General features: G+C 37.0%; 1 protein-coding gene across 1 annotated transcript in view; it reads right to left on the reverse strand.

Annotated features, from left to right (window-relative positions):
* Window positions 1-628: 628 nt before the first annotated feature.
* NUFIP2 (nuclear FMR1 interacting protein 2) overlaps window positions 629-13,242 on the reverse strand; it is a 39,119-nt gene continuing 26,505 nt past the window's right edge. Inside the window, exons 3-4 of the mRNA XM_010378343.2 lie at window positions 12,710-12,742; window positions 629-9,367 (exon numbers count right to left, since the gene is read on the reverse strand). Of these exons, the coding sequence (XP_010376645.1) occupies window positions 9,315-9,367; window positions 12,710-12,742 (86 nt within the window). The 3' untranslated portion in view covers window positions 629-9,314. The remainder of the gene's footprint in view (window positions 9,368-12,709; window positions 12,743-13,242) is intronic.

Consider the following 13,242-nt stretch of genomic DNA (forward strand, 5'->3'; position numbering starts at 1 on the left):
AAGTCACTTACCAGGCCAAGGACAATTATTCCTTATCTCAAAGAACAATAAAGCTTATGACCTAAATGTTATCAATCTCTATAGTGACTGACACTTTTGGTAAATGTTTTCATGTCCTTTCCTCCCGTCTCCTGCTCTTTCTAATAATGCTGAAGTTGGCATTGATTTTCCTTTCACCTTGTGACAAATCAGTACTATTGAAACAGGAAGTTTCTCCACTGTGTACTGCCACATGTTTCAACATAAAGTTATGAATAAATTCAGAATCTTGGCAGTTTAACATTCTAGTTGCTTAACTGCTTAGCTCAATTTTGATTTATTTCAACTGGAAGAGCATAAGACTTAATGTCCTGCAAAAAGGCAGGATAGCTCTGGATTTTTCAATAAGCAAGCTAATTCTAAGCACTGTAAAAACCTCTATGATTAAAAAAAAAAAAACTCACAGGACCATAGTACACTTAAGACTTAAATTCTTCACATATTTGACCCTTTGAAAAAAATCATTATCAATATCACAAACTCTGCTTTCAGTTTTTTTTTTTTTTTACTTTTTATCAGTTGAATTTAAGATTCGTCAGTAAAGACTTTTTAAAAAATTAAAGCACACAAAAGATAACAAACACCTCAGAAACTTTAAAATTTTTTATTCAACAATGTACACTTATTGTCTCTCAATTTGATCTACAAATTTCTCAAGTTTTTTTTTCTGATAAAATAAGTAAATCTGGGTATGGTTGTAGAGTGTTTGTAATTTATATTTTTAAAACACTGAACATGATGAAGACAACAATAAAGGAAGATCATCACGTAACTGACACTTCCTCAGAATCCATGACATCAGAAACAGCTATAGCAAATACCTAAGCATTTATTAGCAAAAGGGAAAATTTCTGGTCACTGTTCTTATATCTAGAAAAGACCTATATTTTTGACTGGGCAAAACAAACATTGCAACTTTTTTTGAGGGGGGAAGGGAAAACATCCTTTAACGTAACTGTACTCCATTTATCATCCATTCCCCTAGATTAAGATGTAACTCAGCTCCTAAGTGCCTCTGCACAAGACAGAAATTATTTTGCTTTTCCAATAGGTTCTAAGACTGAACATAAGTGAACTACTGACAGATGCGGAAGAGGAACCATAGCCATCTAAGATGATGCTTACTACACTCCTGTATTTCTGCCTTTTAAGGGCATGCAATTAATTATGGGTCACCTTTCGAGTCTTAACTGGATGACTTCGTTTTTAACTGCCACTATCAATGAAGATACATATAGAAGGGTTTTGCTGTGTCCTCAAAGGCAACATACTTGATGAAGAAGTAACCCTCTTCTGTACATTGAAAAAGCTATAAAATGGAAATATTTATTTTATATGTAGGAACACGGGGAAAATACCATCAGTAATATCTTCTACTTAAACATATTAGCCTCTCCTACAAAAGTCCTGAAGCAATTAAAAAAAAAACTTTAAAAAAGATTTGACAAAACCTGGGCAGTACATCTATACATTATAAGTACACATACACACAAAGTAAAGCTATTTAGTACATGCACACTGCAGCACTTGAACCAAATGTACCCAATTTCTAAATTTGTTCTAATCAGCTTGGGCAATTTTTTAAAAGATACATGTTATCTTTAAAACCACCTGTGCTTTGATCTTACAAACAACTGAATAATTCTAATCTCAAGCCAGTCAATTCAGTAAACCAAATTTATGCAAAAGCAATAAAGGTAAAAGGCCATCCTACCTTTAAACCAGCTTTAAGACATAAAATTGTCACCAAGTTCCATGTGACAAAAAAGGGTCTTTCAGTTTGAATTACTTTCCATTTCTATTTGATCAAATAAACCAAAATATTACTAAGGAAAAGCATCCAATGATTTGTAAAGCTGATAAAACTGCCCTGTTTCAAGAAAAGCCCTTTAACAGATACAAGTCAAGCTCTCGTTTAAATTGAACTTTATTAAAATAGGTGCCAGTTTTCCTCTCTCCTAGTTCCACTGATGAGCCAGCCCAGACCTATATAACTTTGAGCCAAGTTTCCAAAGATGGTAAAGCTAAGAACAGCAAAGTAATAAGGACAAATCGGTCACTTTTGGTAATGACACACAAATTAAACTTTCAAAACATGTGCATAGCTTTATTCATCTACTTAGATCTAACCTTTTCACGGAGCTTCGGCAAAATTCGAGTGTGCAAAATGCATTTCTAAAACGTAATGCAAGCAAAGCTTTCACATTTACACTGGCAGGAAATACAGAGAGAAACTAACAAGTCACATTAGGGAGAATTCAGATCTTTTTTTTTTTTTTAATGACAAGAATTGCACAGTTTATTATTTTGAGACAATTGTTGCAGACATAAATATTTTAAATTTTCTAAGCAAGGTGCTTTTAACAAAATTTTTAAAGTTGGAAAGAGCTGATAACTTGGATCATAGCTCACGCAGAATTCCAAATTAAAGTGGACTCCATTATCTCCCTACATTTTGCAAACGATGCTTTGTATAACACTTCTTTAAAACACTAAAAGAGACAGCAAGCTGAAACTTTTTTCAAAGCACAGAAGAAATGTTTACTTGAAGAAGGTGCTGAAGGGAGAAGAAAAGGGAGTGAAGAATCCTTTAACTATTTCCCACTACAGGACAGCCACTAACAGATTAAGAACAAAAAAGATACAACAAAAAAAGTAAATCACTTCCCCAGCTTATAAAATAGTTCCAGTTTGACAAGATCTATAACTTTAAACAGAGAGCACCAGTTGGGCAATAGAATGAGCATTTCATACTGCATAAAAATTAGTGAGGTGGTAAGAACCATCAACTATCTCAGGCATTACATGGCCTTTCCAATTCTTTTTTTTTTAATATACATGCAAGGCACATTGATATAAAAATAGATCTCTGGCCAACAAATATATTAAATAAGCAAATTAAAATTTTGGCTTTGCGATATTGGCAACATCAAAATATAACCCGATAGCTTTGGCCCACACATCTTTCTCATATTCCTCCACCTCATTTGGTGTTTCCCACCCATTATTTTGGGTTCAATCACCACCTTCAAGTTTGGGTATGTGCTTGAGAAAGGACTTTTCTTCTTGTCAAGTAGCATTCTTACTAAAGTTTTCCTTTGCTAAGTAAAAAGACAAGAGAAACAGAATAGTTGGAGTTTTGATTGATTTGATTTAAAATAAATCTGATTGGTTCAGGGCAGCATTATTTCTTCTCTATATACAAACAAAATTAAGTTCCCAGCTTACATAGACAAATGTTTTCTAAAAGATCAGCAACAAATCACTGACACCACATCCTTTAAGCCATTCTTCCCAATTCCTCTTTCTGAGGCAGAGAGAGGGAGTAATAGAAACAAAGCTAAGATTTAAACTATTTTCAGTAGTAGAAGACATTTAAGGCCAAAAAGTGTACTATTAACAGAATTCTTATATTCCTAAGTTATTGTCCTTCATAGGCCAATATCAGCTAAGAATTAGTTACTTCTACTGATTCCCTCCCAAAGAGAATTTTATAATTCACTCACTCTTGTTAGTGGCTGTGCTACAGTAAAGGTATCAAAGCAACCTATGGTATATGTATGGTATATAGTAATGTAAAAAGTGCATCACATTCTTGATTTTCAGTTTCTCATAGCAGCAGCAGGATTAATCTAAGACAGAAAACAGTTGTATTTTCATTCTTAAAATGCAACAATATCTAATGAAATGTATTCAAGATCAAGAAAGGATCCTCCTCTATGAAGGATAAATGAAAACAGACTAATAATAATAGACAAACAGGGTAAACTAAAGGCATTCATTCATATTTACATATTAAAACCACTTTTGTTAACACCAAATCTTTACATCTAGCAAAAGAAATAAGCATTTTAAGAATAAAGCAGACATTACTAAAGCAGTATCCATTTTCAGAGCCTTTGATTAGCACCTGAGGAAAAAAGGGTATATGGAAAGCTATATAATTTGCCCTCAAGTTTGTTGGTCTGAAGAGTATAACTTTGATATGCACTGAAAGTAAAACTAAATTGGAAAATAAATGTTTGTAACTAGTTTAGTAAGGCTGTAGAAAAGGGATACTTGGCCGGGCACGGTGGCTCACACCTGCCTGTAATCCCAGCACAGTGGGAGGCCGAGGCGGGCAGACTGCCTGAGGTCAGGAGTTCGAGACCAGTCTGGCCAACATGGTGAAACCCCATCTCTACTAAGAATACAAATTAACCTGGTATGGTGGTGTGCGCCTGTAATCCCAGCTACTCGGGAGGCTGAGGCAGGGGAATTGCTTGAACCAAGGGAGTGGAGGTTGCAGTGAGCCAAGATTGCACCACTGTACTCCAGTCTGGGCAACAGAGTCCGTCTCAAAACAAAAAAGGGGGGGGGGGATACTGCAGTATTACAAAACGGCTTTAGAACTCTGGACATAACAAAATTGTATGGATAAAAATAGGGAAGTCTGAATCAGCATCCCAGGATGGCTGTTCCATAGTTTCTAGCCCATAACTGATGTACCATTGCCAGTAATGCAAAAGCAATATTCCAGTCATGCTGCACTGGGTGTTTTTATTATGCAGACAACCGAAAATTCTATTCAGACTATTGCTGGCATCCTTTAACTACTTTAAGACCTTTCTTGAGCAGCAAAACGGTGTGAAATTTAAAACTCAGTAAAGCAATGCTTTTGAGTAGAGCCAATGATTCATCACTCTCCCAGGTGGTCCCGGTTCTCACACAGGTGATATATATTTTAAAAGAAACATTTTAAAATACCAAAACAGAAGCCCACCTTTTTCACCATGAAAGAATCTTGGTGCTCTGTTGATTAATTAGTAAAAATAACATCGATATTAAGAACTAATGTTAAGCTATGTGCCTCTGGCAAACTTAGAGCAGCTATTTATGCTTCTAATCTTTTTCTCTGCCTCTCCCTTTTAAACAAATTATCAAAATTTTGTGGGGGTGAAGGGGAGGAGAGCAAATCCTAACTTTTCCTTTCAAATCCAACAGTTAAGTCATGGGTAGGGTTATTAAGATACTGCCCTATCAGACTCTACCTTGACTGGTGTGGCATCAACCGATCTGACCCTAAAGACCATTGTATTTGTCCTATAGCATAACTGTTCTGCACAGTTAACATATTTATACAAGAGGGATCAGCTGTTGTTATCTGAGGATATGGCCCAGTGGCATAACTATACTCATAATACCTGGAAATTGGACTTTTAACCTATTTCTCTGAAGAGACCCTCACAGGAATGACTCCCTCCTTATTTACAGCGGAATTAAAATTGAGTAAAGTCCCTTTCCAATAGCCATTTGATACCTGACAATTTCACACTAAATGGCTTTAACAAGTTTACAGCAATTACAAAAGATAAATCATTAGATGCCTCTGATGTGGGATGCAACAAGTCTAACAACCAAATATGAAATTACCGCTATGTAATGTTTTTTGAAAATTTTGTATTGTGGACAACTCCCATAGTTGAGGTTTTCCCTAAAACTGTTATTTGTAAAACAATGCAGCACTTTTCCTTTATGAAGTTTCTGCAGATGAGTAATGACTAGGTAAGCAGATGACTAAGGAGGACAGCAAAATTCTAAAATGGAGAAACTCTCTGGCCATTTATTTCAAAGAAAAAAAAAGTCTGTTATTAAATTAAATTCCTAGTTATTGGAATTTAATCCCCTCCTAGAAAGTAGAGGAGAAAGGGCTGGCTACCATAGATGCTGTAAATACACTTTATGTGAAGGTTCATTACTAAGGAGGAGAAGGGATATGTAATTAACTTCAGTTCAGCAAAGTGAGGGTGAATAAAAAGAAAAGATAATACACCCTGTGTGTTTTGTGGGAAAAAGGGATTATTGAGGACACCTACAAGAGTGGTATGTGACACAGAAGCCTACAATAATCAAAACAGATTTAAAAAGAAATCTTCACCCATAATTAGTATCTTCATAGCTATTAAAAAAATAGGTCATAATTTCATTCTTAGTGCCATTTTTCAATACTACCCTTTTAAGGATTTAAACCACCTGACTTTTTTCTATGTAATGAAAACAAATGGCACAAAATAAATACAAGTTCATTCTCTGAATACTAATGTCTTATACACATTCATTTACTAATTTTTAATATCTCCATCTTTTCCTCACACCACTCAACACACACATACACATACATACACACACACCCCTTTTTCAGTCTTTATAATGGAGGGATGTTAAAAATCCCCTCTAGACTGTATTTGGTTTATGCTACAGTACTAATACTCTGAGTTGGAGGAAAATTCTTTATACCAAACAATAACACGTTATTTAAATGTGCTAAATTAATCACAGCTGAAGTCTGTTTAGAAGCTTACACAAAATAATCAGAAAACAGATCAACTCTTAAGATTTTTTTTTTAATAAGTGCTCTGTAAGGAATTGTGTGAGGACCTAAGGAGAAGGATTGCAACAAACAGAGTTAAGTGTTACCAAACAGCACAAAGAGATTTGTCCCAAAGTCCTGCTTGTACCTAGGCAATTAAGTCTATCAACCTAATGCCCCCAAAATACTGACAGTTAATATGATGGGGCACTAGGGTTCTCAGAAAGTTAACAGACATTCCTAACTACATACCTCTAACCATATAATCAAGGAAATTTCAGTGGAGAAATCAAAGTGAAATGTTGCATTGTTTCATTTAAAAGTGAGACTCTCAAAAAACCTTTGGACAGACAGAGAAGTGATACATTCTTTTTGGCTTCTCCAAACACTGAGGCCTGAGGGATATGGAAAGAAATTAGAAAAGCAACAACTTTCTAAAGATGTTCAATCAAGCGTTGCTTCTAAGTTAAAAAGCCCAATTCAGGTGGGGGCTGGGTTTGTTTTTTGTTTTTTTCGTTTTCAAATATATATTCATTCAACCTCTGCATGTCACAAACCCAGAGTTTCTTGTGAGTTGTGAGACAGAAGAACTTTAAAATTCCAGGCAAGCAAAATGGACATTTAAAAAGGGGGAGTGGTGAGGGGAATCTGGCCCTAAGGCGACAAGTGGTTACACAAGGCAATTGAACACACAGCAGAACTTTAAAACCTGTAAAACAAACTGGAGCCTTTTTTCCCTTTAATCAACCTTATGTTTTTTTTTTAACTTTTTGAAAATTTTTATTTAAAAAAACACAAAAACACAGACTTTTTTCACTTCAGTTATGTGGTATGTTGCATTTTCCAGTTTGTTCAATGCTTTAAAGCTCAAGGATGCCTCTGCTTTCAATTGTACATGGGCCTGAAGCATCCTAGCTTTTGGCAAGCAGGCAGGAGACTCAACAAAAATCAAAATAGGAACAAGGCAGACTAAATGCAGGGCACATCTGTAAACATATTATACATTTGAAAATTACAATATCAGTAAAAGTGATACAGTTTACAGGTGAAATGAAACTATCTGGAACTGGCCTACCACAAGTTTCTGAACCTGGACTGATACAATAAGTTATTATATATATATATATATATATATATTATGTATAAAAAAAAAGTTTTGTTTACATCAAGTGGAATTGGCAATCCATGCTTATACTTTTAAAATCTAAGCAGGGCAGAAATCCAGACTAAAAAGATAGTTACTCTACTCTATGTTGAGTCCAACAGCTTCTTTCATGAACTACTTGTTTTAAAAGCCTCAAATAATCAACAAAACAAGAAAACCCATCCATACTACAGTCACTCAAAACTGGACATTTCTAGGGGTAGAGCAAAAGTAGTTACTTTCTCCCCAAATACCCCAGGGGATCCAGTCTACTTTTATCAGAAGACTACAACTCTTTATATAAATGCCCTGATATTTTAACCTGTATTTGACATACATGGATATACTAATTTCTGTGTGTGTGATGTGATGCTGTGTCAGGCCAGACAACTTGTTATTATGCTACTAACATCACCCAATCTCAATTGGACCCTTAATTTCTGCACACACACACAAAAATTTATTTTAGCATGCTATACACAAGCTGCAGTGCAACAGGATGGCAATGTAATGATAAGACAGGGCTAATGCTCTTCTCTGCCCCAAAGAAAATTTCCAGAATTTCACATTTTCCTTAAAAACCCATCTTGCTCTAGTAATAAAATATATTTATTAAGATATAATTAGAAGCTAATAAGCTCAGAAGTATAGTTTGCATGAAAACACACCTTCTACAGTCAGGGTTTATTACCTTCTCACTGGCTAAAAACATGAAAAGTTTTAGTTTTCATGGACTTTTTTCTTCCCCTTTTAGATTTTTTTGAGAAATTAAAAAGAATTTACCGAAAGGTCTAAGTTTGTCTTAAATGTTTGATGAAAAACAAGGAAAACAGCACATTTAGTGTTAGTGACAGAGAGCAAGTCTGGAGCACCTACAGTTGAAAAGCAGAATATATTTTTGCTCCCAGTTATACAATTACATTAAAATATGGGCACAGGAATATTTTTCCAGATTGTATATCTAAGCCAATTGCTTGTTCTGCAACTTTTCTTTAAATGACACGCATAGATTCTTCAGTTGTTAAAGTCCAATATGTAACCGAAGCCAAGTTAACTATGTACCATCAACTATTCCAGAATTGTAGAACTTCAATGCCCTCCCCATCCCCAACCCACAAAAAAATAAATGGAAAGAAATAAAGTATTCCCCCAATACCCCACAGAGGCCGCTTAACTCCTGGCAAGACATGCAAATCATATTCGCTAAAAAAATACACCCTGCTAACTTCAAGGCATTTATCCAGCATTCTCGCAGGGCTTAATTAAAGTAAAACCAAAAAGATCAAGGGAGGAGTGGGGGAAAATGTTGAATCATTCTGGGTTCCCCGTGATTAGTGTATCACTTCAGTCACAGAACAAGATACAGAGATCTTTTAAGTGGATTTGCCTTTCCAGTGGGTCATTTGTTGCCCAAGTTGATGACAGCAGGAACTTTAGAACCACACTTGTTAAGTCTGTATTCATTAATCACTTGCATTCACACTTAAAAACAAAAACTAACAGAAGAAAAAAAACCTATTCAGTACCGGAGATTAAATAACCATGTGTAGTCTCTTGAAATAAATTTGATTCCTTAAGAAGTCTAATTACTTTCAGTTGCCTTTTTTTAAATAACTATATATATATATATATATGTATATATATATATTTGTATATATTATCCTGTGATTCTACTTATGGTTCCTCTGCTGCGTTGAAGATCTAGGAGCATAAAAGCCTTGTGTCCCCCATGAACGATGGCTCTAATGCTGCAGAAAGGTTACGAATAGGCAGTCTGGTCCTTCATTGATCTGGACTATCCATGGCTTCATTGTAAGTGATTATCCTTTTGGGATCTAGAAAGGTTAAAAAATAAAAATAAAAATAAGTTCTAGAACATCAAAATACCCATGTTCCAATAACAAATCCCAAATAATCATCATTTAAATCGCCCCTTTTTTTATGAAAACAAAACTTCAAGCCCATTTCCTCTTTGTACTAACACACGTATGATCCAGTTTCTCAACCTGGAAGTAGCTGTTTGGAATTCCAAAGAATTCCAAGTACAGGGTCCTCTAGATAGTGAGGGCCTCAACTCCTACAGATCAGAGATGGTTGAGTTAACTTAATAAGGGTTTTATGTACTTCTACTGATTACAAAAGCAGTGTATTTGAAAACAGCAGCCAAATAAAAAAGCTTGTCACCAATAATCCAATATTAAAAGAAACACTTGGATTTTTCTTTTGCTGTTCTCAGCAAATGAAGTCAAAATTTATTTTAACCAGCGTAGGAACTATCTAAGTAAAACCTGGCACCAAAAACTTGACATTAAATTAATTAGCAAAACTACCAATTCAGTCCTAATCAAGGCTTACTCCATTTCCCACAGTAACACCAGCCTTTATTCTCAGCAGTAACAAAAGCCTATGGATCTTTCAGATTCAAAATATAAAACTGTTAGAATGTGTCTGGACAAAAACTCCAGAGTTATTCTAAATTCTTACTATTTAGCTGCATGCTCCCCTCTTCTGGAGGGGCACTGCTTTCATTATATATATATACTATTATATATATATATACACACACACATATGTAATTTCTACCTATCCTAACAACTTTTTCAAGTATACATGCTTTAAAAAAAAAAAAAAAAAAAAAAGGCAAGTCAATACGACTGGTTACCCAATAGAAAATTTTAAAGGCCTGAAAATAGTATTGGAAAAACTCAAGTCCACTTCAGCCTAACAATCAATCTAGTTTAGTCCAGAGATAATATAATAATAATATCCTTTCTGGGACTCCTAGGGCCACCCACTGGAAACCCTCCATGAAGAACATGCTCATTCCAAAGAGTTAATGGCCATTTTACAGTAAAGACAGGTAGGTCTACTTTTCCAGGTATATTTTCTTTTCCTCTTTTTTTGGGCTAAGTTTCGTTCTTGTTGCCCAGGCTGGAGAGCAATGGCATGATCTCAGCTCACTGCAACCTCCATCTCTCATGTTCAAGCGATTCTCCTGGTTCCGCCTCTCTAGTAGCTGGGATTTACAGGCATGTGTCACCACACCTGGCTAATTTTGTTTTAGTAGAAATGGGGTTTCATCATGCTGGCCAGACTGGTCTTGAACTCCTGAACCTCAGGTGATCCACCTGCCTCCGCCTCCCAAAGTGCTGGGATTACAAGTGTGAGCCACCGTGCCCAGCCTGCAGGGTGTATTTTCTAGTCTACGTTTTTTTTTCATTTGTTTGGTAAGATACACAGAAAGTAACTCCAGAAGAAAGAGCGAAGTTGGGAAATCAGGGGAACCTACATTCTAGTCCTGCCACTTTCTAGTTTATAGGAACCTCACTGGAACTCATTTTCCTAATACGTAAAATAAGAGAATTTCTTACACATTTCAAGTTCTGAAATTCTAGGAATTTCACATCCATCTGAAATGCACTTGTATTAATGAGCAAAGTAAATTGAGGAATAGGATACAATTCAGTTACGTGGTTCAAAAACCCAAATCTATTGTCAGTGACTACTACAAAACTCTCACTTTATTTCATGTATTCCACAATAATCATATTTTAATATATTCAGGAAGAAGGTACACAATAATCAGGATAATCTATTTTAATTTTTAACCATCTTTTCAGAGAATATCCAGCCCAGATAAGGTTCCTATAACAGCTAATATTTTTCTGAACTATGAATTTCAGTTCTTAGGCTATTTGTTGTCTACCACACAAACACAGAGAAAGGCCAGCCAAAGTGGAAATACTTATTCATGTTGGTTTCCCACATTAAAAACATTTATGGCTTGTCTTACTTTCATAACCAGGAGGGGAAAAAAAATCATTCGTATCTTTACCTAGTAGGTAAAGAATACCTTCCTCTGTATTTTTCACTTACAGTATTGTCCCATCCTCACCAGTCGTGGTATGGTAGTATCTTTTTGTCGCTGTTTTTTCTTTTTTCATATTCACTCTTAATACTATCACTTTTTTTTCTCTTTGAGATGGAGTTTCGCTCTTGTTGTCCAGGCTGGAGTGCAATGGTACAATCTCGGCTCACTGCAACCTCCGCCTCCTGGGTTCAAGCGATTCTCCTGCCTCAGCCTCCCGAGTAGCTGTGATTATAGGCACCTGCCACCATGCCCAGCTAACTTTTGTATTTTTAGTAAAGATGGGGTTTAACCATGTTGGCCAGGCTGGTCTTGAACACCTGACCTCGGGTGATCCACCCGCCTCAGCCTCCCAAAGTGTTGGGATCACAGTTGTGAGCCACTGCGCCTGGCCCTACATTTTTTTTTTTTTTTTTTTTTTGAGACAGAGTCTTGCTCTGTTGCCCAGGCTGGAGTGCAGTGGCATGATCTCGGCTCACTGCAAGCTCTGCCTCCCAGGTTCATGTCATTCTCCTGCCTCGGCCTCCCGAGTAGGTGGGACTACAGGCACCCGTCACCACGCCTGGCGAATTTTTTTTTGTATTTTTTGTAGAGGCGGGGTTTCACCGTGTTAGCCAGGATGGTCTTGATCTCCTGACCTTGTGATCCGCCCGCCTTGGCCTCCCAAAGTGCTGGGATTACAGGCGTGAGCCACCACGCCTGGCCTACATTTTTTTTTTTAATTAAAAAATAAGAGCCATCGGCCAGGCACGGTGGCTCACGCCTGTAATCCCAGCACTTTGGGAGGCCGAGGCGGGCAGATCACGAGGTCAGGAGATCGAGACCATCGCATCCCGGGCTCACACAGTGAAACCCCGTCTCTACTAAAAATACAAAAAACTAGCCGGGCGTGATGGCGGGCGCCTGTAGTCCCAGCTACTCAGGAGGCTGAGGCAGGAGAATGGCACGAACCTGGGAGGTGGAGCTTGCAGTGAGACGAGATCGCGCCATTGCACTCCAGCCTGGGCGACAGAGCAAGATTCTGTCTCAAAAAAAAAAAAAAAAAAAAGAGATGGGGTCTGTCTATGCTGCCCCAGGCTGGTCTTGAACTCCTGGACTTCAGCAATCCTCTCACCTTGGCCTCCCAAAGTGTTGGGATTACAGGCATGAGCTGCCCAGCCCAGTTGCTAGTGCCTTTTGATTGCAGTTATTAAATAACTCAAAATACAAAGTCTATTTGGTAAATTACCACCCATCTGTTAATCCCACCCAAAAATAATGTCCAGTGATTACTTATTAGTGACATTTTAAGTAATCTAATCATTCTTACCTTGCTTCTGCAAATTCCAAATAGATTCCATTTCTGCAAAGAAAAAAAGAGAATTACATACTAAGTTTTGGTGAACAAAGTTTGAAGCTATGTTTTTCATTTTAAATCTAAAAATCCTAGGCTGATTTACCGCCAGACCGGAGGTAGGGTTGAAAATGGCAAAATTCTATGAAGCTCAGACAAAGCATTCACATTTTCCTATAATTTTTTTTTTCTAAAGACAGGGTCTTGCTCTGTTACTGCAGCCTCAAACTCCTCCTAGGCTCAAGCTATCCTCCCACCTCAGCCTCTTAACTACAGCTGCATGCCATCACACCCAGCTAATTTTTTTTTTTTTTTTTTTCTGGTAGAGACAGGGTCTGTTGCCCAGGCTGGTCCTCCCGCCTCGGGTGTGAACCTGGCTCCTGTAATTCTTGTTTTTCTTTTGAGACTGAGTTTTGCTCTTTGTTGCCCACGATGGAGTGCAGTGGCCTGATCTCAGCTCACTGCAACCTCTGCCTCCCGGGTTCCAGCGATTCTCCTGTCTCAACCTC

Source organism: Rhinopithecus roxellana, chromosome 19 (assembly GCF_007565055.1).
Source record: "Rhinopithecus roxellana isolate Shanxi Qingling chromosome 19, ASM756505v1, whole genome shotgun sequence".
In the NCBI taxonomy this organism is placed as follows: domain Eukaryota; kingdom Metazoa; phylum Chordata; class Mammalia; order Primates; family Cercopithecidae; genus Rhinopithecus; species Rhinopithecus roxellana.